Source organism: Mytilus galloprovincialis, chromosome 2 (assembly GCF_965363235.1).
Source record: "Mytilus galloprovincialis chromosome 2, xbMytGall1.hap1.1, whole genome shotgun sequence".
Classification (NCBI taxonomy): domain Eukaryota; kingdom Metazoa; phylum Mollusca; class Bivalvia; order Mytilida; family Mytilidae; genus Mytilus; species Mytilus galloprovincialis.
In genome coordinates this window covers 60,411,385-60,436,594 of record NC_134839.1, presented here as the reverse complement: position 1 = coordinate 60,436,594, position 25,210 = coordinate 60,411,385, and the positions used below count along the sequence as shown (strand labels likewise).

The window sequence follows — 25,210 nt, the reverse complement described above, 5'->3', positions numbered from 1 at the left end:
GACAACAAAACAATTATTATACCTCCTCTTATTAAAAGAGGTATTTACGAAGAGACGCAGAGGGACTTGTATACAATACCATACAAATTGCATTGACGACCGATTTGTGGCCTTCGGCTATCTTCTCTTTGGTCGTGTTGTTGTCTCTTTGACACATTCCCATTTCCATTTTCAATTTTAAAGAGGTAGGGCCAGTTTGTCCCGATTTTTTTTTCACAGAAGGGCCAATTTCAAAAAGTGCCGACAGAATAGAATTTTCTATAAAAACAAAAAATAAAAATGTGTTTTGATCAATATCCCGATTTACATATATTATGATATGTGTGATAAATAGTTAATTTAACCCTCAAAAAGGATGTAAGTCCAATATGCGGAATTTATGGTGAGTTTAGATGGGAAAAACAGGGAATCCACCCAGAAGGACATTTCAAACAAAACAAAAAAGTGACTGCTGTAATTTATACTACTTTTTCCCTCAAACATGAAATTGGTTTGGTGTGTCCTTATTACATAAAAAAACAACTTTTTAATACGCTAAATTGTACTGATATAGCTCCTAAATAAGACAATATACTCAAGCGTCGCCGTGGCTCCATCAGTAGAGCATAGAACTACTATCAAAGACTGTTTTGAAGATAAGGTTCGAATCTCGCTTAGACTTTTTGTGTTGTTATATGAAATTTTAATGTTTCTATCATATTGTTCTGGATGTTGACTTAATTCATAGAGTCATTCTGGTTCATTTTGACTTTATAGTATACTAGTATATCATTTTATTAAAGAAAAAAATAATGAAACGCTTATTGTGTGCATTCCCATGACTGTCCATACTCTTGACTTACTTTCTATTCCATGTGTACATTTATTACATATATACAAGGAACAGCTGCTGTCAAACTGATGTAGGTGCCTGGACATAACCAATAACATGAAAATTTATCATATAGCAATGAAGCCCAAATGCGTGTGTGTAATATACACATAACTTAAAATGAGGCCATTGTATACAAGTTTCAAAACAACACAAACATTTTTTTCGAATTCTTTTTTGAACATGGTATTATGTGTAACAAATGCAGTCAACAGCAATTTTGTCGCAAAAGCACTGACTGTGTAGATACTAGCAATAACATTTTTACCACCGTCCCTGCACCGGTACCTAAGTCATCAGAAAATAAAACAACACCACAGAGCAAATCAATTACAATACAAATCGTGATTGTAGGTCCCGAATTGAAGGGCCGATTTGTGAAAAATGCCATATAACATGTGTTACTAACACAAGGTGTTCTATGACCAACTGATGTAAGATGTTCTCCGGTTAAAATATATATTATCTTATCTTATAAATATTTAAGAAGGTAGAAGACCTGGATGCTGGACGACGACGACGACGCCAACGTCATACCAATATACGACCGCAAAAAATCTGAACTTTTCTTTCAAGAAGTAATTGAAACCATGAAAATGAGGTCAAGGTCAATGGAAATTTGACAGAAAGAAACTTCGGAACATGAGTCATCTATATACAAAGTATGCAGGGCCGTAACTAGCCTCTTATAATATTGAGGCAAAATATAACCGCCGAGCGTAGCTAGGCGAAAACATTTTGGCGAGGGGTCTGGGGGCCCCCAGAAGCTCTGAGAAAAATAACGCAAGATCGTGCATTCTGAGCGTTTCCCGGACTCTTTCTTACATTGAAACGCATTTAATTTTAAGCTATTTCTTTCGACAATATTCTTGTCTCAAAGCAAAAACTCATTGTAATTTAAGACTTTTAGGTTTTACGGGGACAACATTAAAAGTAGACCGATATGTAGGATAAAGCAAAAACCGAAATTCTCATAATCATTATGTCTGTCTGTTCTTGTCTTGTATTGTGCTTAATTCAGACTTTGGTGATCTTTTTATGACTAGATTTAAATATAATGACAGTGCAGTATTATATTTTAAGTACTAGTACTGCTGAAGTCGACACTAAGGACCATCTTGACCTTGTTTTACGGTATTAATGATTCGTTTATTGTTGAAGACCCTCCATCAACTATCAAGATGAAGAATAGGAAAAAACACTTTGACCATTGATCATTTGTATTTTTTCTATGCATTGACTTTGTGTGAGATAAGGTCCTGTGCACGTTTACTCCATATTCTTTTATTTTCTGTTTAAGAGTCTGAACACGACTTCATGCAAGTTTAATCCTTCAATGCAAAAGGTCACATGACAATACATTGACTTTTTTTTTAAAGATGATTTGATACCGGGAAATTGGTGGTCTTACTTTAATCTAAACCATGTCATCTATCTAGTTATATCTACAAAACCAGATGCTCCGCAGGGCGCAGCTTTATACGACCGCAGAGGTTGAACCCTGAACGGTTGGGGCAAGTATGGACACAACATTCAAGCTGGATTCAGATCTAAATTTGGATTGTAATTAAATAGTTGACAGAGCATAGGTTTCTGACACAGAATGAATGTGGTCTAATGAACTTAAAATATTTTTTTTGCCTTTGAGCAATTCACTATGCTGTTGAAAAAATGTTTGAAGAAATTTTCTTTTTATTTATGAAATCTGAAATAAGAAAAATTTACCCCCCCCATTTATTTTTCACATCCCCCATTCCCTTTTTCTAAAACTGATCTCAATTCAAATTTCTAATGGAGTTTGCAACAATAACTACTCATTTAAATACATCATAAAATATTAAAATGTAAAATAAAGTGCTTGTTATCACTGAATGATAAAGATTGTTTTAATTTATCAGTTGGTAGTAAAATTGAATATACATTGTATATTGTATAAAACAATGATTTAAGTTGATTCAACTACTATTCTGGACAAAGAAAGATAACTCCAATTGAAAATTTCTTGCTATTGCACAATATTGTGCAATTAGATATTTCATGCTATTGTGCAATACTGTGCAATTGAAAATATTTGCTATTGCACAATACTGTGCACTTGAAGATTTCTTGCTATTGTGCAATAGTGGCAATTGAAAATTTCTTGCTATTGCACAATACTGTGCAATTGAAGATTTCTTGCTATTGCTGAATACTGTGCAATTGAAAATTTCTTGCTATTGCACAATACTTCATATAATAATTTTGGATCCTGATTTGAACCAACTTGAAAACTGGGCCCATAATCAAAAATTTAAGTACATGTTTAGATTCAGCATATCAAAAAAGCCCAAGGATTCAATTTTTGTTAAAATCAAACTAAGTTTAATTTTGGACCCTTTGGACCTTAATGTAGACCAATTTGAAAACAGGACCAAAAATTAAGAATCTACATACACAGTTAAATTTCGGCATATCAAAGAACCCCAATTATTCAATTTTTGATGAAATCAAACATCGTCCAATTTTGGACCCTTTGGACCCCTTATTCCTAAACTGTTGGGACCAAAACTCCCAAAAATCAAAGCCAACCTTCTTTTTATGGTTATAAACCTTGTGTTTAAATTTCATAGATTCCTATTTACTTATACTAAAGTTATGGTGCGAAAACCAAGAATAATGCTTATTTGGGCCCCTTTTTGGCCCCCAATTCCTAAACTGTTGGGACCTCAACTCCCAAAATCAATCTTAATCTTCCTTTTGTGGTCATAAACCTTGTGTTTAAATTTCATTGATTTCTATTTACTTATACTAAAGTTATTGTGCGAAAAACCAAGAATAATGCTTATTTTGGCCCTTTTTTGGCCCCTAATTCCTAAACTGTTGGAACCAAAACTCCCAAAATCAATCCCAACCTTCCTTTTGTGGTCATAAACCTTGTGTCAAAATTTCATAGATTTCTATTTACTTAAACTAAAGTTATAGTGCGAAAACCAAGAAAATGCTTATTTGGGCCCTTTTTGGCCCCTAATTCCTAAAATGTTGGGACCAAAACTCCCAAAATCAATCCCAACCTTCCTTTTGTGGTCATAAACCTTGTGTTAAAATTTCATAGATTTCTATTTACTTTTACTAAAGTTAAAGTGCGAAAACTAAAAGTATTCGGACGAAGACGACGACGCCAACATCATACCAATATACGACCAAAAAATTTTCAATTTTTGCGGTCGTATAAAAAGAGCTAGTATTGTATTCTTTGATATTAAGTTCAATTCTCCATGCAGAAACGACAATTTTTTTTTTATGTCCAGTAGCATCGTATATTCTTAAAATAGTTTCCCGTACAATGTCTGGACATCGGTGGACATGCAACATGGCAAAACCAGTTTACAAATGAAAACCAACACTCTGCAGACTATAGTTATAAAGTAGGACAATAAATGAACAAAAGACAAACCCGGGACACAGAAGTACAAACAATAGACCATCAACTCTGAAAACTAAAAGTAAAATAGAAACATGGACCACAAATAACATGCAGGGGCGACATCAGAGAGACTTGCAAGACACTTTCCGTGAAAACAATTCAGTTTGATATGAAAACGATCTTGTTTCAGTCTTTTTTTTTTTTTTTTTTTTTTATTTTTAACATGAGGCATTTGCCTCATTTGCCTCAAAGTAGTTACGGCCCTGGTATGAAGCAACCAGGTGTTCTACCTTCTGAAATATTAGGCTGTTAAGGATCCCATATACTAAGTATACCAAATGAAACTATTCTATCACTCATAATAAGTAAGTACTTTAAATTCAGAAATTATAACAAGGTTCCACGAGAAAAAAAGCTACAATTTTAGGCAGTCTCTGAACCATTAATATGAGGTATATTAAAGACAATGGACAAATGAAAGAAGAAAACATCAAAACATATGGCATTTGCATACAAGGTATAAAACATCCAGGTCTTCTACCCTTCGAAATATAAGGCTTTATACCAAAAGGTTTACACCACAAACTCTGCAATATAGTAATCCATGTCTTGGATCACAGGGGAGACAATAAAAATGATTTTTTTCCCGCTCCCACTTTGTTATGCATTTATACCTTCACTTGTACTACCAATAAATGTTATTATCGCTATTTTGTGCATGTTTCCTTTGATCTTTTTTTGTGATAATTTTCAAATCATTCTACTCGCTTTAGATGGAAAAATATATCGCCAGAAACTAAGCATGCACGTGGCGTTGCTAACTAATTTGACATGAAATTGACACGAAATTGACAACTTCTTCATAGATAAGCGATTAAAAGATTATCATTGTTCATCTTAACTTGATTGCCTTTATCGCTTTCGTCGTTTCGGCTCAAGCGAGAAAAGCAATCTCGTTGAGATTATCACCGATAATCTATAAAGAGGGGATGGACATTTTGTTGTCAGTGGTTCCTTTTAGATTTCATAGTGAACATTACAATACCAGATTCTTCTTTCACCAATTTAAATAATGTAAATATACATGCTTAATAAAATTGAGAATGGAAATGGGGAATGTGTCAAAGAGAGAACAACCCGACCATAGAACAGACAACAGCAGAAGGTCACCAAACATGGTTTTTAAATCATATTTCCCAGACTTTTGCGTAAGGAAATCATATACATATTTTATTAACTGACACTAACAAGTTGTTGACCATTTCCATTGATGAAATTTGAAAGTAATGGAAAATACCTGTCCAAATTTGCATGTACCAGGAGACTACCTAAGGCAACATCAGGTGCTAATGAATTTCCTGTTTAAAATTTTGCCAAGAACAGCTAAGTCAAAATGAAAAGGGAACCATCAGTGGGATATCTTATAATATAGCTATACAATGTATCAGTTAATTTCACTTTGAAACTGTTTAATGTGCATCCTGGTTACAATAATTTTGCTCCTTGCACATCTCAATAAATAGTGTACTTTTAGCCTTTGTCTTATGTATTTTTAATTTGGGACATTTGTATGATTTGGAGTTTAGTGTGGCACCCTTTTCACTGAACTAGTATATATAAGGTTTAGGGGCCAGCTCCAGACTGGCTCCAGCTTCTGGATTTTCTCGATGTGCTGAAAAACCATTGGTAGCCATGTGCTGTTTTCTGCTTTTTTGTCAGGTTGTGGTCTCTTTTGACTTCTGCCCTGTTTCCATTTTCTAATCTATTCGATTACATAATTCATTATCAAGCTAACAAAGCAATTTTCCATAAAAACTTAAATTTCATTGGAACCTAACTCTTAAAAATAATTAATAAGCATTGATTTTCAAACTCTTCCAAGACATTTCTGATATAAACCTATGATATAAGTTTCATAAAATCTGGCAAGAATTGTACATTTGAGAGCACTAACAATGCAATTTTCTATAAAATTTATATTTCGAAGGGGTACAACTCTTTTAAAACAATAACATGAATAGTGGGCACTGATTTTCAAACTCATCTGAGACATTGCTAATATAAACCTGTTATAACTTTACTAAAAGACTTGCTAAATTTTACAGGTGAGAGTGCTAACAAGACCAGAGAGAAAGATAGTTGATAGCCCAGTATTTCTATGTCCCCAAGCAATGTGCTGCATGGGGGAAATCCCCCTACCTCCGCATACTATGATATTATGAATAATTGTAAACAGGATCTACTGTTCAACAATAAAAGACTCAAGTTACTATACAAAATTCAAATCTTGAAAAACAAAATTAACAAGCCTTAACGAAAGTTGTTTTCCTTTAATAGATCAATTATTACAATTTTTTATTTCTGAAATATTCTCCATTCGATGTTATATTCCCCTATGGGAAAATGTCAAATTATCGTACAACACTCCACACAATTTATTGATGAATCATGTTTACACATCCTCAATTGGTGGTTTGCCCTCTCCTTTGCTGTAGTCTCTTCCACTTTTCAAGTACTGTTAAAAATAAAACAAAGGTATGTATAAAATTAAGATTCTATACCAATCAGTTTTTGCTGATACTTCGCTTACGATACATCTATAATACTAAAATAACGAGGTCCAATTTGTCAGCTGTCATGGGGTAAAAACGACAAATCAAAGAATTCAACTTTAAATATAGCTCATATAGGACAATGGTGTTGATTAGAAATAACACCACTCCAGACCCTTTTGTTGTCCACATAATTAATATTGCCAATAATTAACGAGTTCTGGATCGAATCTGATATCGATACCAATAGTATATTCACCTGATACCTATTACCTTATCTTATGTTCCACATCTGACAGGCGCACCACCAAACGGTGTATTTAGGATTTTGCTATATACACGGGTCATAACCACAGGGTTGACACTACTTAATTCAATCATTGTCAAATTGTTCCCTATTGTAGTATTTTAATCAGTAAGACTTTCTAAGATAACAATAAGATTACTAAAAATCTGGACTTAAAATAAGGTGTATAAATGTAGGTACAGTTTTCAATTTTTTAGCGGGCATGACGTAAAACAGCGAATCAAAGAATTCAACTTTATTTATAACTTATGTAGGACAATGCTGTTGATTAAAATATACTCCATTCCAGGACCTTTTGTTTTCCAAATAATTAATATGGGGACGAAGTCCAGTAGAAAATTCAATAAAAAAAAAAATTCGGGAAAATTTCCCGAATTTTTCATTGTACTAATGAACTCAAAATCGTTCAATTTTTTATATGTCATGTTTTGAAATCCCGGATCTGCGCAGAAATGTACAATATACTTCCTTTTTCCGGTCTCGTTTGTATGAAACTTTGAGTAAAATATATATTTATCAGTCTAGTATAAAATAGGAAGAAACGCGCAATACCAATTTCATTTTTAATAATTCCTTGATATGAAAAAACGTTACCTAATGATAGCGTTTCTTTGTTTACATTGCATATGACGTCATAATTTAAATAACGTCACAACTAAAATCCCTAACAACAGAACCAAACTCGGAAACGTTACGGTATTTCCATTTCTTTTTTTTTTGACAAATAATTAAGTTACAAAAAAATAATTCATACAGACTTCGTCCCCATTTACAGGTAATGCCTGCCTCATATTATAACCAACAATTGATAAGTTCCAGGTCGACGTTGTGAAAATTGTGAATCTTATAAACGGTATGACTTATAATAAGATACTAAAATAAGGCTTACACATAGTTATATACTTTAATTCAGTCACGGACCCGCGAAATCACGGGTGTGTTCTAGTATAGCTGGACAAAACCTGGGGTCAGTCATTTCTGTTCTTTATAATCTTGGTTAATAGACTATTTTCATTTTACTGACTTTAGACTCCGAAGTTTAGATTTTTTTCGACAGGTTACCTAGGACCAACTGGTACCAAGTTAAGTTAGAGCAAAGTAAAGAAGTAAAATCAAGCTTTCTTGGGGGAAAATATACTGCTTCATATTTTCTTTACATGACAAACTCATTGGAAAATAGTAAGATTTCTCCTCAAATTACACGGATAAAATGTTTGATTTTACTTATTATGACTGCTCTTAATTGACAGAGTACCAGGATGTTGTAGGTAACCTGTCGAAAAATAATATAAACCACAGTCAAAAGTCTGTGATATGAAAATAGTCTATTGGATCATATATATTTGTTTTATTGATAAATTTAAAACAAGGAATTTGACTTGTATCACCACCTTTGTAATTTGTAATTAAGGGAGTTGTCTGTTTGTCCAACTATTTTTTAAATACCTTATATAAAGTTGAATGAATGCACCAATTTTTAGATCAATATCAAAAGATCCTAGAACTTTTGTAGTTTTCGTTAAAGACAAGAGTCCTAGTGTAGTTTTTGACTCTTCCAAAAATAACCAAATACTTGTTAACGACAACGTCCCTAATCATAATGCATTACATGTAATTGAAAAAGATTTCTTCTTAAGAAAGATTTCAATAATTAGCAATATAACCTTTCAAAACTGATTAAGGAATTATTAGAACTAATTTCCATTCAAATACAAAAGAAACTGAGAAAGAAACAATATGGGAAAAGTCATTTAAAAAACGTGCATATTTATCCTTTTCCACACACTATACTTTTCTTGAATCCTATTTGAATAATCAATATACATGTACTTACAAGAAACTGTTTGAATCCCCATTGATTATTTGATGAAACCTTTTCTCCTGCAGGTGAGAAGCTGTGTAAAAGAATTTTCAAGAAGTTAGTGCAGATAGGTCAATCATAAGTTATCTCCCCTCCCCCATATTACAATAATTAATAGTGATTACATTTTGAGTGTTTATGATTTTTCTGTATGAAATCTATGGAGAAGAGCCACTGATATTACTACTGTAGATTCATGTATTTTCATGGGTTGAGGAAATATGCATTTTAGTGGATATCTGATTTCCTGGTTTTGCCAAAGTCTGCATACAGGCTTAAATAAAATTTGTAGGGATGTCAAAATATCTGAAGATTAATACTTGGATACTCGGTCATGATACTCGCAAGTACCAGAGTACTCGGATGAATCTTAAACGTCTATTGAAAAGTTTAGATTTTAGGTGGGATGCGTCGTTTTTGTTATTACTTTCATTAACACTTAAACAAAAGACAAACGTACTACAAAATTAACTTGATCCTCTGTTATGTGTATCGGTCCTCTTTTTTAGTGTCAATTAAACAATGAATTACCGACCACGTTTCTACAAATAACCTATAGCTATCATAATAGCAATTATTGTTTGTGATGGTGTTCATGAACCATAAATATTTCCATAAAAAAGTCTGACAAAATAGACAAGGCCGTACCTAGACCTATAATGGTTTAATTTTATAAATTGTAACTTGGATGTAGATTTGTCTCATTGGCACTCATACCACATCTTCTTACAAAAAATGTATATCTATATTAGTCCGAGATTACTCTGACGTCCAACGGCTGTTTTGCCAGACAAGCTGGGGCCGTGGGACGTCAGAGCTCGTCCCATAATAAAAAGTGGATATTTGCCCACCTAAAATAGATGCGCTGCTTCGTCGCTTCTGGTGCCGATTGAGGGCCTTGGAATTATATAAATCGGGCATCAATCTGTTCATTTTTCATTTATCTCTTGATTTATGTAAGTTTCACCTACCTGCCAACCTTTATTTTTCCATATTTTAACAGTTTTCACAGAGACCCATCGATTTCTGCATTTTGACTTTCATTTTCAAAGATTATCACGTGACCACGAGAAAACAGTGCAAATGGCCATAATGTAACACCTCGTTCACTTACGATGCAAGTTATCTAAATGTCTGAGAACTTCCGAATGTTATCGTGGTCGGAGCTAAATGCTCAATACCGATCTCCTGTAAAGGAGGTGAAAAGTCGTGGTTGGCTTCTAAATGTTAAACATCGATCTCCTATAAAGGAGGTGAAACAATATAAATATTTGCATATTTGAGTCTCAAGGCCACGAACTCTCTCGTATTACTTGACGTCCATTTGAAAGTGAAAGTCAAAATGCAGAAATCGATGGGTCTCTGTGAAAACTGTTAAAATATGGAAAAATAAAGGTTGGCAGGTAGGTGAAACTTACATAAATGAAGAGATAAATGAAGAATGAACAGATTGATGCCCGATTTATATAATTCCAAGGCCTTCAATCGGCACCAGAAGCGACGAAGCAGTGCATCTATTTTAGGTGGGCAAATATCCACTTTTTAATATGGGACGAGCTCTGATGTCCCACGGCCCCAGCTTGTCTGGCAAAACAGCCGTTGGACGTCAGAGTAATCTCGGACTATATCTATATATGAGTGTAGGACAGTATGGTTTCATATAAGCAGTAACTGTTAGTATTCTTTGATACAGTAACTGTTAGTTTTATTTTAGGATATTTAAACTCATTTCATTGTTTGTACTTATTATCTGTCATATGATTATGAATCTTTCATAAGAGATAATTGATTTTCTTGTACTGGTTTGTATTTATTATATGTTCTTTTATGTATCTGTTGGTAGTCCACTCAAAAGATTATAAAAGGGAACATAATATTTAAGATGCCACAAGTTCATGGGATAAGTTGATTTTTATAACATGTAACTTATGTTTCAGGGGTGTCCTTACCTTCTTCTTCTTCTTCCTTGCTAAGGACTGGATTCTTTAAAAGAATGTTATAAGTCCACTAGACGGAGAATGAGACAGCAATTATCCTGTAACTATTTACAAATAATACCTACCAACCCAACACTACAAGGCATGAGTAGGGCCATAAAAAAGAGTAAGTATGTTTGCCCCAACCTAACCCTACCTACCCAGAAAATAAATAGCTGCCTACTGAAAATCTCAGTTTATTGCAGTGATTTGAATTTTTTTTAATCCGATCAGCATCACTCACTCCGACTAAAAAACATCTGACACTTCAATTTCTCTTTGTCAAAATAAAAAGAAAATACCTACATACCTACCTACCCATTGTCTCTACCTTTAGGTAGGATTTGGGCAAATCAAAATATTTTTAAGCGTGGCCTAAGCAACACCAAACAAGGAATTTTTTAAGAGTAACCAAATACATATTCAGTTTTAAGCCAATTTACAATCCAATACATGCAGAGTCAATTTCCTGCTGTATTATTTCATAAGATCTTTTTTCCAGTCTCTTGATACAAAGCAATTCTTTAAAACATTTCCTTCTGTGTTTTAAATTATTACTTAAAAACATGGTAAAACAGTGGTCTATTTTTTTTTTAATTTAATATAATTACTTTAAATACTTATACATTGTATCTTGATTTTTGTGTTCCGTATGGTTAATACTTACTTTGTTTCTGGGTTCATTATACAACTCCTCAATGTAAAATATGTTCCAAGAAAAGCTGCAAAGGCATAACTTGCATACAAAGGTTTCAACTGAAAAAATACAAAAAAAAACAGATTGCACTCACTTGAAAAAAAAAATTATATCAAAGTAAACATATCTTAATGAGAAGTATCTGCTATCAAATGCGTGTTGGACATATTAGACATACTGTACAAATATTTTAAATATGTGGACTAAGTCCTTTATTTTCAGTAGAAAAAAACCAATAAAAAAAATCAATCTACTACAGTGTAACCTGTGTAATCTGACACACTGGGGGACCAGAAAAATATGTTGGATTAAGCAGATTGTTCCCAATATTATGATAAAGAGGTGTCATTTGTCTCAAATAGTATTCTTTAAAATCAATATGAGCTCTATCAACCAAATAAGTCATTAAGTTGAGAGTTTTCCGGTAATATGAAATTATTTTTTTTTTTATGTTTTTAACCAGTATTCGCAAGTTTTTAGATGTTTGGCATACCACATATTAATATACATCTTTGAGTGTTCCTGATGAAGGTAAATCCAGAAAAGCGCTTCGGACACAAGAAATTATCAAACATGTTGCTTTCAATTTTATATTGCTATTTGTCTGCCATGGAAGTACGTTATTACTATTAACCTAACTTCACAAACCCTGAAATATCACAATTCAGCAACCTTGGTTATTTTTACATACATGACACATCTAACTACAGTTAAGCAGCAATAATTGTAACTATTGTCTATAATGAGGGGACGAAGTCCCCTATTACAGTTGAAAAATCAATCAAAAATTTTTTTTTTTATAAAAATCTGGAAAATTTCCTGAAATTGTACTAATGAACTCAAAATCGCTAACTTTTCTATGTCATTTTTTTTTAATTCCTGCAGTTGCGCACAATGCAGAAATCTACTTCCTTCTCCTGGTCTCGTTGTCATGAGTAGTCCAGTAATATATAGGAACTCAAAGAACACAATACCAATTTCATTTTTAATAATTCTTCGTCTTTGATGTGAATAAACATTACCTGATGATCAGGTTTCTTTGTTTACATTGAACATGATGTCATAACTTAAATTACGTCACAAGTAAAATCCCTGACAACACAACCAAAATCGGAAATGACGTTACGTTACGGTGTTTCTGTTTCTTTTTTTAACAGATTTTGAAGTTTAATACAAAAAATACCCTTTCACAGCCAGGTAATGCCTGCCTCATACATGTGACAGAGTTGTCAAGCCACAACTGGAGATTTGGAAATTTTCAGATGAGGTTTGGGCCTCATAACTGGAGATTTTTTAAGACCTTTTTATCGACATACACAGGATTTTTTAGTGTGTGTTTAACCTGCATATCTTCCTTTTTTGTTAAAAAAATACAATAAAAGATAAAGGGGGGGGGGGGTTAAATATTTATTCATCATATATAGTTAAAAGATAAAGTGATCAGACATCATACATAGTTGGCAAAAAGTACCTCTGCTTTTGCCACATTGTCAACTTTAGTACCACTACTGAACATGTTTGTAACAGAAGGTGTTGAATTGATAGAGTTGTGGGCTTTCTGGTGGGTAGCTGTCTCCATATTTTTGGTCAAGTAATCAGGGCCCCATAGTCAGCTTTGCATGAAGTGTATTAAGCATGGTCTTGACTCTTGGCACTGGCGACTTTCACCATTTTTAAATTTGGCTAGATACTGTGTCTTCTTTAAGATTATGCTGGGGTACATGTCATTTACATGTATTTGGTGATAACATGATACAGTTTGTATTTTGTCAAATTAAAAGACAAACACACTTATATAGGTATTCCATTGGCCTAGATAGAAGACAAGCCATAAATATCATATTCGAGTTGATTTTATTGTCTTTGAGGTTCAGTATAAACTAAGTCTGTTCCATGTTTTCAACAGCATCAAAATTTATTAAAGTCGATGTTTATACAACTGTTCCATTGTCAGTATCACTTTTAATCATCCAGACATGTATATTTAACTAGCTAGCTGATTACTAGGTAAATGCCAATCATCTTTTATTGTTGTATATACAGTCTAATCCTTAACACCTTCATTCATTACTCGAGGCTATTTTCCTATTTACCTTTTTGACACAAATTCCATTACAGGAAATTTCCGTTTTTCTCGGACTTTTCCCATATCAATTTAAAGTTTCTCAGACTTTTTCCCTGTCCGTATCTATTTTGTAAACAGAAATGTCTACTGAAATTTTTTCGAGATTGACATTTTTAAAAAGCGGAAGATTTCAAATTTTAACGGGAGGGACGAAGAGGGTCTGAAAAGCGGAAGATTTTAACATCCTGCCAGAAGAATCACATGTATGCTGCCTCATATTCCATTGCACCTACTTTGCTGATTTGAATCAACATTTGTCAGTCTATATTATGTACACTATCAAAAACGTATGGTACTTCCTACCTTGGCATGTGAAAATAATCAACAATATAAATAATCAGTTATCACCTTCAAATAGATGAAAAATCTAGAGGAATCCTATCTGCATCACCCCTTGAAAAATTTAAATGCCAAGATGTCCGGATCTGAGAATAGGGTTCGTATGGATAGTAAACTCAGCAAATTGTAACATCCTGTGTAGTATGTATAGTGTTTATTGTTTTCAGTTATTTTTTTATTTGTTTTTAAGCATTTATGTTTGCAATTGTCTTTTTTGTAGACTATAAATAAAGCTGTATGTCTGTAGTGTAAGTACAAAGTAAAAGCTGGGATCGCAGCCTTAGCTCAATTTGGATAAGACCAACTGCCATTGCGTTGTAAATTGGTGGTGGGTACGCCAGGCTGTGTTGACATCCAATACACCAGTATCTAGAACAATATATTTAGGCGAAATAATACTGGTATTATATGCACCGATCATATACACTGTATAATATTCCTGCACATGCACACAGTTGCTTACAGTAAATCAGTTGCTAATCCGTGCTACACTACAAAAGTAGTGGTACTCCAGATAGTGGAGGAAAGAATAAAGAAGAAGAAGAAGTACAGAACTTAATTTATAGGACATAATAGGTCATACCGAATAATGGTGAAGAACCTTCCTCTTGCTTAAGGAGTGTATAAAGGTCCCTTTAGTGTAATTTCCCCAGTTTCCTTCTCCAGATACATGTGGATGTCTCGGACCACCACCTCCCATTTTGAGGGCAAAGTGGGATATATATATATTCAGAGTTTCTTAAATCGTGAAGAACGACGGGCACCACTAGAGGACACAGGAAGTTGTTTTGCAATCTCTACTCAAGAAGAAAGTAAAGAAAGGTAAGAATTAAGTTTTGTCAAAAAAGTGACAAATTTCTTATATCTTTATTGATTTTAACGATAGGATTGTGATCAGTTTGCAATTTTAAGGTTTTCAGGTGTAAAAACATTTTATTCAAGACTATATCACTACATTATTTCGGACCAATTACTTTTCGGCCTGTCGAACAGAGAAACGACACAAGAAAACATTTTAATGTTGATTTTGAAAAATGAACTTTCATGTGTAAAATCTAAACAAACTTAGTCGTGAGTAAATTATGTTATATTATCTTTTGTCTTCATCGGTTGAAAAGCGTTGGATTCATTGGTCGCAAGGTCACAGGTGGAAATATTGGAAGTGAGCCGGTACGCAATGAATATGGTACGAAATTGTCTTAGATTTTTCTAAGTCATTAATGTTCTTATTTAAAATTGAAAACTGAATTTTGCAAATACAAACTTTAAATACACTGATCACAAGCAATCGAACAGAATTTCGATTGTTATTTTTACCGGTTTTCGTTATTTTAAACTTCTTATAGCAAAAGCAAGGAGCATGGAGGAGACATTATCAGAAGATGTTGACCCAAGTGTCGAATTTCTATACAAAACAATGTGTACGTGCATTGCCGTTGGTTCAAACAATTTGATTTGTATGGGGCTAGCTAGGATGAATAAAAAAGGACAGTAGTTGGCCACAGACCACAATTAAATTCTCTATAAGTTCTTTATAACGTTTTGTTGAATTAAAAAAATTGCACCTAATCTTTTTGTCAATTTTTGTGTGTGTGTAAAGTACAGTTCTAGTCCAAAAATATATCCAACAGTGGCGGATCCAGAACTTTTCCTAAGGGGGGGCCCGCTGACTGACCTAAGGGGGGGCCCGCTCCAGTCATGCTTCAATGATTCCCTATATAATCAACCAAATTTTTCCCACGAAAGGGGGGGCCCGGGCCACCCAGGGCCCCCCCCCTGGATCCGCCTATGTCCAACATTCAGACAGATTGCTCTGCTGTATTTTACAAATTTAGTCAATACACATCCATACCCCTATGGACAAGTTAAGAGATGTTCCGAAAACTGTAAATAATCACCTTTTTGCACCTGGCCTAATCACTCTTTCCATATTAAAATCAGTTAAAATAAAACATCCAAAAGTTTATTTCAGCTCTCTCTCATTTCCACCCCAGAAAAACTGAGAAATGTATGAGAAAGGGAAAGAAAAAAATAAAGAAAAAATACACTGTAATTAAAGGGAACTATATTTGTGGACAACGAAAAGCGGGATCATTAATTGTGGTCTTGGGCCAGTTTTGAGTAAAAATAAATGTCAGGTTGAGACACTTAGCAGCATGATAATTTGTGCATTATAATATGAGAATAAACTAACATAAAGGAAATTGGCAGGATAAAAAATAAAAAATGCAGGATATCAAAGTCAGTTTTCATTCTAGGCCCCCCTAACAAAAACCCTAAATTGTAGCTCCCTTATCTTGTCTGTTTTGATTACCCCCTTTGAATTTGTAGACTTGGGTATCATATTATCATATTTGGAATATGTGCACCTTTTTTATGGCGGCAGATCCCTCTCCGTTCATTCATTTTGCAGTTTATCATTTTATCTAACCATATTGTCAGATCACATGTTTTCATCATATAAATGTATATATGAATATGTACGATATCCGGTTGTTCCGTCCCCAAAGTCAATCCGTCCCAAGTCAATCCGTCCCACGTTGATCCGGCCCCATAATAAAATATGAATAAACTAAATTAGATAATCGAATAATATATGTTTTTTTCAATTATAAGGTTTTTACCATTTTACACCTGAAAACACGCAAATTAATATTCCCAGATTTATAACAAAACTATATACTTTTTTTCATATTTATGGTTTTATTATGAAAACAAAGAAAAAATATTTAAGACTTATATACAAAATTACAGTTTGATTATATTAAAACAAAAAGTGAAACAATGTTGATGTCTGTTGATTGTACTAAATTCTGTTATATATCTGTATGAAAACTTGTAACGAAAACATTATCAACCTACTGAACCTAGTTGTTTTATACTATACTCATCTAAAGAAAATATTTGTCAAAGGCCATTTTTTTTTTACGTACACCTTTATTATAAAATTATGATTACATTATAATAAAATTCATAAACATTTGTGAATTACAATTAATATATATCTTTATTTTTATTCCTTATAAATATATTTTTTTATTGGGACCGGATCAACTTTAAATATGGGACAGATCGATGTTGGGCTGGATCGACGCTGGGACGGATCGATGTGGGCCGGATCGATGTGGGGCCGAATCGACATGAAAGCATATCTTAGCAATATGTACATCTACTATGTAAATAAAAAATGAGAATGTGTTCAAGAGACAACAACCTGACCAAAGAGAAGAAACAGTTGAAGGCCACCAATGGGTCTCCTACACAGTGAGAAAAATCTCACCCCTGGCATAGGCAAGCTTAAGCTGGCCCTTTAAAAAAATGAGTACAAGTTCATCGAAAATGGACATCACACCAAACTACAAAACCTATAAATGAATCATGCTTTTACAAGGGAATTTTGATGTCACAATGCATTCTAGATAGATGATAACCAATTTCTGTATATGAGGGTACAAATATTGATGCAAGACGATTCAGCCATACTCCCATAATGCCTGTTCAGCCATACCGGTACTTTGGAAAAGTCTTTTGGCCAAGGTTTTTCTTGTTGTAATTGGAGGAAAATATAGTAGTTGTTGAAAAGAGAAGTTTAGTCAAAAATGAAAAATAAAAAAGTTATTGAATTTTATATCAATCATGTAAGTCTGACCATATAGTTTTGGCATAAGAAATGTCATAATAATTTTTCTTCTTCTCCATTTTAATAAAAAAATTCAACTTTACCTTTAATAAAATTTAATAGTTCAAAAAAAATCATTGAAACAAAAAAGTAATAAGTATTTAGATAGACTGAATCAGACGCTTTAGTGGAAGCTTAATTAATTTAAAGATTAATATTACTACTAAAATTTCTTACTTTTTTGGTAATTATGTGCATGCTGAAATGTCAGAAATTGGTTGAATTGTCTTTGTAACTGGGTGCCGTTATGTCTTGGTGTCCAAATGATGTTTGACGGACCACCATGGAGGTCATTGGAGTTTTCTCCATAAATGGCCATATTGCATTTCTTCTAGATTTCAAATAGTTCAATGTAAAAAAATCACCACAATTACTATTACACTTTAATTTAAACTGTAATTGTACTGCTCCTCGGGGCGTCTTGATTGACAAATAAAAAATGTTGTTGTTGTTGTTGTTGTTGTTGTTGTCTAGACAATAAATGCAATGTCACAAAATCACACCTGCTGTATCTCATAAAGATTTTTTCAGTTTACATACATGGTCTTGTTTAAGTATTACTAGTGGGACAAATAAGATCAAAGGAGTAGGTCTGGTAAGGGCCAATTTTGGCCTCAAATTTCAGGTTCATCTGATGAGAGATTTTGGACACTTTTTAAACACTTAAGTGTCTATTTCGGTTGATTTCATGATTTAGTTTATGTGAAAGATTTTAACTGATTAACTAAGTCATTAAAAATGCTCCGATTCAAGCTTTATTATGAAAAATCTATCAAATATGCCAAACAACGTAACTTTTCAGATGTTTTTTGTCAAAAATGAAATTGGCCGCATTCATGTTCATCCTCAACCTTTATATTATGCATTATCATCAAATACAACTTATATTTCAATAGTAAGAATGAACGCAAATGCGGCCACTTTCGTTTAAGACAGAAACCGTCTAAAATTTAACTAAAATGCTAAAATTGTGAAGATTTCAGTTATTTAGCATAACTTAATGATGCTAGTACTCAATATATGTGCATTCTATTGTCAAAAAGAGCCCATATTTATGTAGCAGAAGCATTCTACTTTCCAATAAATAACTAACAATGTAAACATTTTAATAATTTTGTAAAACTGCTATAATTTGGGGCCAAAAAGGGGTCTTACTGGATGTACTCCTTTATTGAAACATTTATGAACTCTTTCTTAAAAAAAGGACTATTTTGATTTTAGGGGTCATTTATTCATTTTTATATAATTCAGGCATACTTATTTTTTACCTTTTTTCACTTCTATGTCATTTGGTATGTGGTTGAGAGTTGTCTTATTTGCAATCATACCACATCTTATTTTTATGAATGATAAACTTACAATTTTATCTAAAAATGCATGACCCCAATTTTTTTACACATAGTTTCACCCCACTTCTGTTTTTTTATTGACATAAAAATAGAAAATGTTTTTATGCCCCACCTACGATAGTAGAGGGGCATTATGTTTTCTGGTCTGTGCGTCCGTTCGTCCGTCTGTTTGTTCGTCCCTCCGTTCGTTCGTCCGTCTGTCCCGCTTCAGGTTAAAGTTTTTGGTCAAGGTAGTTTTTGATGAAGTTGAAGTCCAATCAACTTCAAACTTAGTATACATGTTCCCTATGATATGATCGTTTTAATTTTAATGCCAAATTAGAGGGTTTACCCCAATTTCACGGTCCACTGAACATAGAAAATGATAGTGCGAGTGGGGCATTCGTGTACTGGGGACACATTCTTGTTTTTTTATGTGCTCATACATTTGTACCACATCTTCTTACTTATATGTTTACATTTTCCCTTTATATTGTAGTAGAAAGAGATCCAAAGAAGAGAAAAGTAAAACCAGTAGAAAAACATTTAATTCAAGTAGACTTTGGTTTAGATGATAGCGATGATGACAGTGATTTTGAAGTAGGAGACCATAAAGCAGGTAATTATTTAGGTGGTATTAAAGTTTAGCAAATAAGGTAGGTTACAGTACACACAATTCAATTCAAAATCATTCTTGAGTGTGATATTTCGCAGTAATTGATATTTGATGATTTATTCCAATTTTTCAATTGATATCATATGAAAGTGTTATTGTTTTAAATCACCAAGAATTGCTCTTTTTTACTGTTTTATCTTCCTTTTTTTTGTGATAATTTGTTTGTCTTGATTTTTTTATGTATACATGTATACACTTGTTTGATGTAGTTTTTTTGCAATTTGACACAGCTAAATATTTTTTGTCGTATTTGAATTAAAAATTTAAATGATTAAAAATTTAAATGAAGTGGATGCAAGCAATTATAGGCTAGCATATTACCTTTAACAATGAGAAAACCCTATACTGCCATGACTATATATATATGTTCCGGACCATACATGTATGAGTATTTGGACCATACATGTATGGTCATGACCGTATGGGTATATACTCATATGGTCGGGGTAATTACTTGTAATACTTAACACTTCATATAAACCCTCCTCACGTCATTTAAAAAAACAAAGGTCATTTTATTACATGTATTATAGATCTATTAAAAGTTAATAATAACAAGATTAACTATTAAAATAAAATAAGCAGTTTAACATAGTAAATTTAATCACTAGTCAAAATGATAGGTGACAAATTTTATACCTATGGTCATTACCGATATGTTATTACGAATAATGACAAAATGTAGACCTGGGAAGATAACTTCTAAAAATATCTGTTACAAAATAAGTCAACTGTTTTAATTTAATATAAACTGACGTAAAAGTCGACATGCAGGATATAGAGTGTAATAGTCTGCTTACTTTTGGTACTTTATATAATTAGCATTAGCAGTTTAGAATTTTGTTACTTATACATGTTTTTGTTTTTAAAAAATCAATCACGTCAACGGCAAGGACCCTAGTTTATTTAAGTTATCTGGGGATATGATGTGCTTTGGTCATGTTACGGTATTGGAAATCTAGAGCTTTTTAAAAAAATGGTCGGACCATATGAGTATACGCATATGGTCATGACCATACGCGTATGGTCCAAATACTCCATTGTACTCATATGGTCCAGAACATATAATATACACAGATACAGGTATAGTCGGGTATTAAAAGTTCCTGACATAAAACATGTGAAACAATTCAATTGAGAAAACTTACAGCCTATTAATTAATTAAATAATAAAAAATTTAACCAAAACAAATATGACAGAATAGGTCATGTTTAATGACAATATAAAAAAGAAGATGTGGTATGATTGCCAATGAGACAACTGTCCACAAGAGACCAAAATGACACAGACATTAACAACTATAGGTCACTGTATGGCCTTCAACAATGAGCAAAGCCCATACCACATAGTCAGCTATTAAAGGCCCCGATATGACAATGTACAACAATTCAAACGAGAAAACTAACGGCCTAGTTTATGTACAAAAAATGAACGAAAAACAAATGTGTAACACATAAACAAACGACAACCACTGAATAACAGCCTACAGGCTCCTGACTTGGGACAGGCACATACATAAATAATGTGGAGGGGTTACCGGTAAACATCATGTCATGTTAGCAGGATCCCAACCCTCCCCCTAACCTGGAACAGTGGTATAACAGTACAACATAAGAACGAACTATAAAAGGCAGTTGAAAAAGGCTTAACTCATCAGATGGACAAAAATGAATAGTTTGTTTGGAATTATCTTTTTCTTTAGCTTCTTGCTTGCAAATTTTGTAATTATGTAGTTGTTAATGATAAATGTCATCCTCTTGTAGAAGCATATTTGTGCCTAAGTTGTAATAAATTGCCTTATCTTGTCTTATAAACCTTGATTATTTTTCTGCTTTTACTATTTGAACTTACTATATTTGAACTGATGTTTTCTATGCTAATCTATTTATAGATTCAGAAGAATCTGATGGAGAAGGTGGAGAAAATGATAAAGATTCAGAAGCTGATAAAGATGATTATTCCTCATCTCAGTCATCAGACAGTGATAAAGACGAAGAATCTAAAATTGATGAAGAAGAGAATGAGGATGCAGGAGATAATTCCATAGATTCAGATTACGTAAGACTTTAAGAAAATGAATTCCCCATCCCAATACAATCAAATCTGGAAAAGCCCTAAACATGATGCCTGACAATGTATGCAAGTCAGTAATTACAGACAAAAAAGTTTGATTTTAATATATCTTTTATTGTTATAGATTTTAACATTATTATTGTAATTAATTTTAAACGCGTTTAAAAAAAAACCCCAGCAATTGTAGACTACAGTAAGCTGTATCAATCTCCATGAACCAGATACATATCAATTGAACAAATAATGAAAGATAATGAACTTGCATTGGTGCAAATTTGCCTAAATGTGATTGGATTGTTTAGTTTTGATTTGATTTCATCTATCTTAACCCTAAGCCTGCTACGCGCGACTATTGTCGTTCCGATAAAGCAGTCCGCTACTGCTACGTGCGACTATAGTCGTTTTCCGTAACTAGTTTGTTTACACAGTTACCATGAAATGGGCGGAGTCAATATTCATGAGATTGCGGCAGTTTCGACTTGTAAATTGTGCGGTTCTGAGATTGAGGATGAAATTCATTTTCTTCTTCAGTGCCACAAACTTTCAAATATTCGTTTCAACTTTTTAAATGAAATAAAACAACGGTTTAAAAATTTTAGTGGTTTAGATATTAAATCACAATTTATTTGGCTAATGTCCTCTGAAGATACTTTCATACTCCAGAAACTCGGAGAATTATTGGAAAATTTATCCTCATATAGGAAAGTTTCCTTAAATGATATATAGATATAGAAATGCCCAGTGACCCCTCTTATATTATTAAACATTGTGCTTGTTGTATTCTTGTACTTGTCTTAATAAAATTTTTTTGGTTTGGTTGTTTTTTTTGTTTTTTTGTTGTTTTTTTTATAACATTGTGTCTTAATCATATTGAATCACTTGTAATCATTTGTATGTAATTAATGTTGATTGTTCTGCTCCTTGTGGGCGCTTTGATTAGCAATAAATATATTTGAATTTGAATTTGTATGGATTCTGATTGGTTAAAAATCTGCGTTCTTTCGAGTGTCTCTTGACTTTAAATCAGGTATAAGAGATAAAACCGAAAGTGAAATTTTTGATGAAAAAAGTGACAAAATGGCGGATATTATTTGGAGAAATGGCCAACACTTTGAGAAGTATTTCAGTGATAACGATTTAACAGCGGCGGCCGATTAAAAGGATTTGGACGAGAACAGAAGATATAATAGATGGAAATCGAAACATTCTATCAAAACTGCGAACAGAAGACTTTTAAAGCGAGAACCACGGGGATTTCCAGACCTTGTTCAAAATGGATGACATGAAACAGGATTTGCGATGTTTATCATTTCGCCTTTCAAATGTGAATCAATATTGACTGACATCGAAAGATCCGACCTTTAAGTTTGTCAAGATTATTTATTGATGAAAGCTATAACAATGAACTTGTCGTATAAATATATTTGTACATGGAAGTAAAAGTCGGCGCAGTGAAAGTCGGAGGAAAATACCGGAAAATATTTGCATAAAAAAGGCTGTAGGTCTGAGAAGAAACTTTTTTTTCTCTGATAATCACAATGGAACTAGTTCTTAAAAGAGATGTTTAACTATATTGGTTCAATTCTGAAGTCATGGATACTTTTACATTGATGGATTCGTTAATAAAACATGAAAAAAATAAGTTTACCTTTGTTTACCTCTATTTGCACCTGTACAGGTAAAAAATGACCAGAGACTCACACAAAAATAAAATAAATAAATAATACAGAATCTAACAATTCTTTTTTATATAACTTTTATTGATGAATATTCAATATTTACAAAGATACAGCAATTGTAAGTGAACATGTTTATTTCATCAGTGATTAAAATTTTATTCAGCAATACACAAAAGTACAATAGAAATGAATGCAGCAGTCTAAGGGTTAATAGGAATAAAAATGATGAATTATCTTTTAAGTTCAATAATAGAAAATTGATGTATGGAGTCAAAGTTAAGTTGTTTGAACTTATTTTGATCATATTTCTTAATATGTGTTTATTATCTGTAAAAGACAAATTCCAGACAATATCATTTTAATACTACACATATATGTGAGAAAGACTGCAAGCCTCATCTTTCATTCTAGAGAATCAGCTAATAATTGAAGGAGGGCATTGATACCTTTGTATGTGTAAGACTAAAGTACTTTATCTTGTAGATACCAAATGCCAATTCAACAAGACCAAAGAATTTGAAACTGACCATATGCTGTGTTTGTCTAGGTGATGTAAGGTAAAGATTATTTTTATATTTTTATTTATTAACCTTTCATAAAGAAAGAAAAACATTCATTGTTTTTTCCTTGAGGTAAAATAATTGAAGTTTAAAGGCTTACAATATGCTTACACTTTCATGTCTACATTTATTGTAGGAATATTTAATTGATATATATCAAATGTTTATATCAGCAACATCTCTTATGACATAGAAAATAAATGCCATTCAACCATCTTTACTGGAGTAATGTCCATATGAAATGAAAGTAATATCAAAATTTACATTTCCATATCAAACCTATAATACTCTTAGAATTTTTATGAAACATCAAAAGTTCATATCAGCAATGTTTTGGAAAAGTTTTAAGGACACAGCACATTGAATATTTTTATGGGAATTATGTTCCTTGCATATATACATGATATAGGTTATATGAAAAATTCCATGGTAAGTGCTCTCAAGCCTGTGTTACTCATTAGATTTTAATGAAATTTATGTCAAAGGGTACTGTCAGCAATGTGTCAGATGAGTTTTAAAATCAGTGCTGGTTTTTTTTTACATAAAAATATAGTGTGTCCTTTTAACTGGTAAGGACTACTGACTTTATCTATAAATTGATATGAAAGGTTTATATGGGCAATACATTTTTTTGAAATAAAAAGAAAAGGAGTATGGATTTAAAATAATTGCTGGAGTTATTGTCCTTGCCCTTAGACAGATAAAATGTGTTGAAATGCTGATCTTTTATTAGAATAAAACAAAGTCATATATTTCCAGTGTAGAAGATGATGAAATTGTTGAGTGTGACAACTGTGGAGTATCTGTTCATGAAGGTAATATATAATAAAATGATTTTTTATGGATGCTAATTTCCCAATTTAGAAAAGACTTATCTTTGAATCTTTGAAACTATGTAAGTCATGTTTTAAAAAAGTATTACAACTTTAGTACAGTGATATCATGATTACTGTGGATTCATTATTATACGGTGGATACCAATTTCCGTGGATTTGGTGGGTGGAGGTGAGCCACGAAATTAAATGTTCAATGAATAACAGATTTTCTATAGGCTTGTATGCAGGTTTCAGTAAAAACCATGAA

The 25,210-nt window shown here is 32.7% G+C and overlaps 2 protein-coding genes across 2 annotated transcripts in view; one reads left to right on the top strand and one right to left on the bottom strand.

The window, feature by feature from the left end:
- Nucleotides 1–6,589: 6,589 nt before the first annotated feature.
- On the bottom strand, nucleotides 6,590–14,931 carry LOC143064013 (uncharacterized). The gene is made up of 4 exons (XM_076236506.1): nucleotides 14,715–14,931; nucleotides 11,638–11,726; nucleotides 8,968–9,028; nucleotides 6,590–6,789 (listed from the first exon to the last, which is right to left on the bottom strand). Exons 1-4 carry the CDS (start codon nucleotides 14,829–14,831, stop codon nucleotides 6,727–6,729), a joined length of 330 nt encoding a protein of 109 aa, XP_076092621.1. The 5' UTR covers nucleotides 14,832–14,931; the 3' UTR covers nucleotides 6,590–6,726.
- Nucleotides 14,932–15,393: 462 nt separating this feature from the next.
- LOC143064012 (PHD finger protein 14-like) overlaps nucleotides 15,394–25,210 on the top strand; it is a 36,956-nt gene continuing 27,139 nt past the window's right edge. The window contains exons 1-5 of the mRNA XM_076236505.1: nucleotides 15,394–15,552; nucleotides 19,638–19,757; nucleotides 21,707–21,873; nucleotides 24,051–24,124; nucleotides 24,887–24,942. Coding sequence (XP_076092620.1) covers nucleotides 15,492–15,552; nucleotides 19,638–19,757; nucleotides 21,707–21,873; nucleotides 24,051–24,124; nucleotides 24,887–24,942 — 478 coding nt within the window. The 5' untranslated portion in view covers nucleotides 15,394–15,491. The remainder of the gene's footprint in view (nucleotides 15,553–19,637; nucleotides 19,758–21,706; nucleotides 21,874–24,050; nucleotides 24,125–24,886; nucleotides 24,943–25,210) is intronic.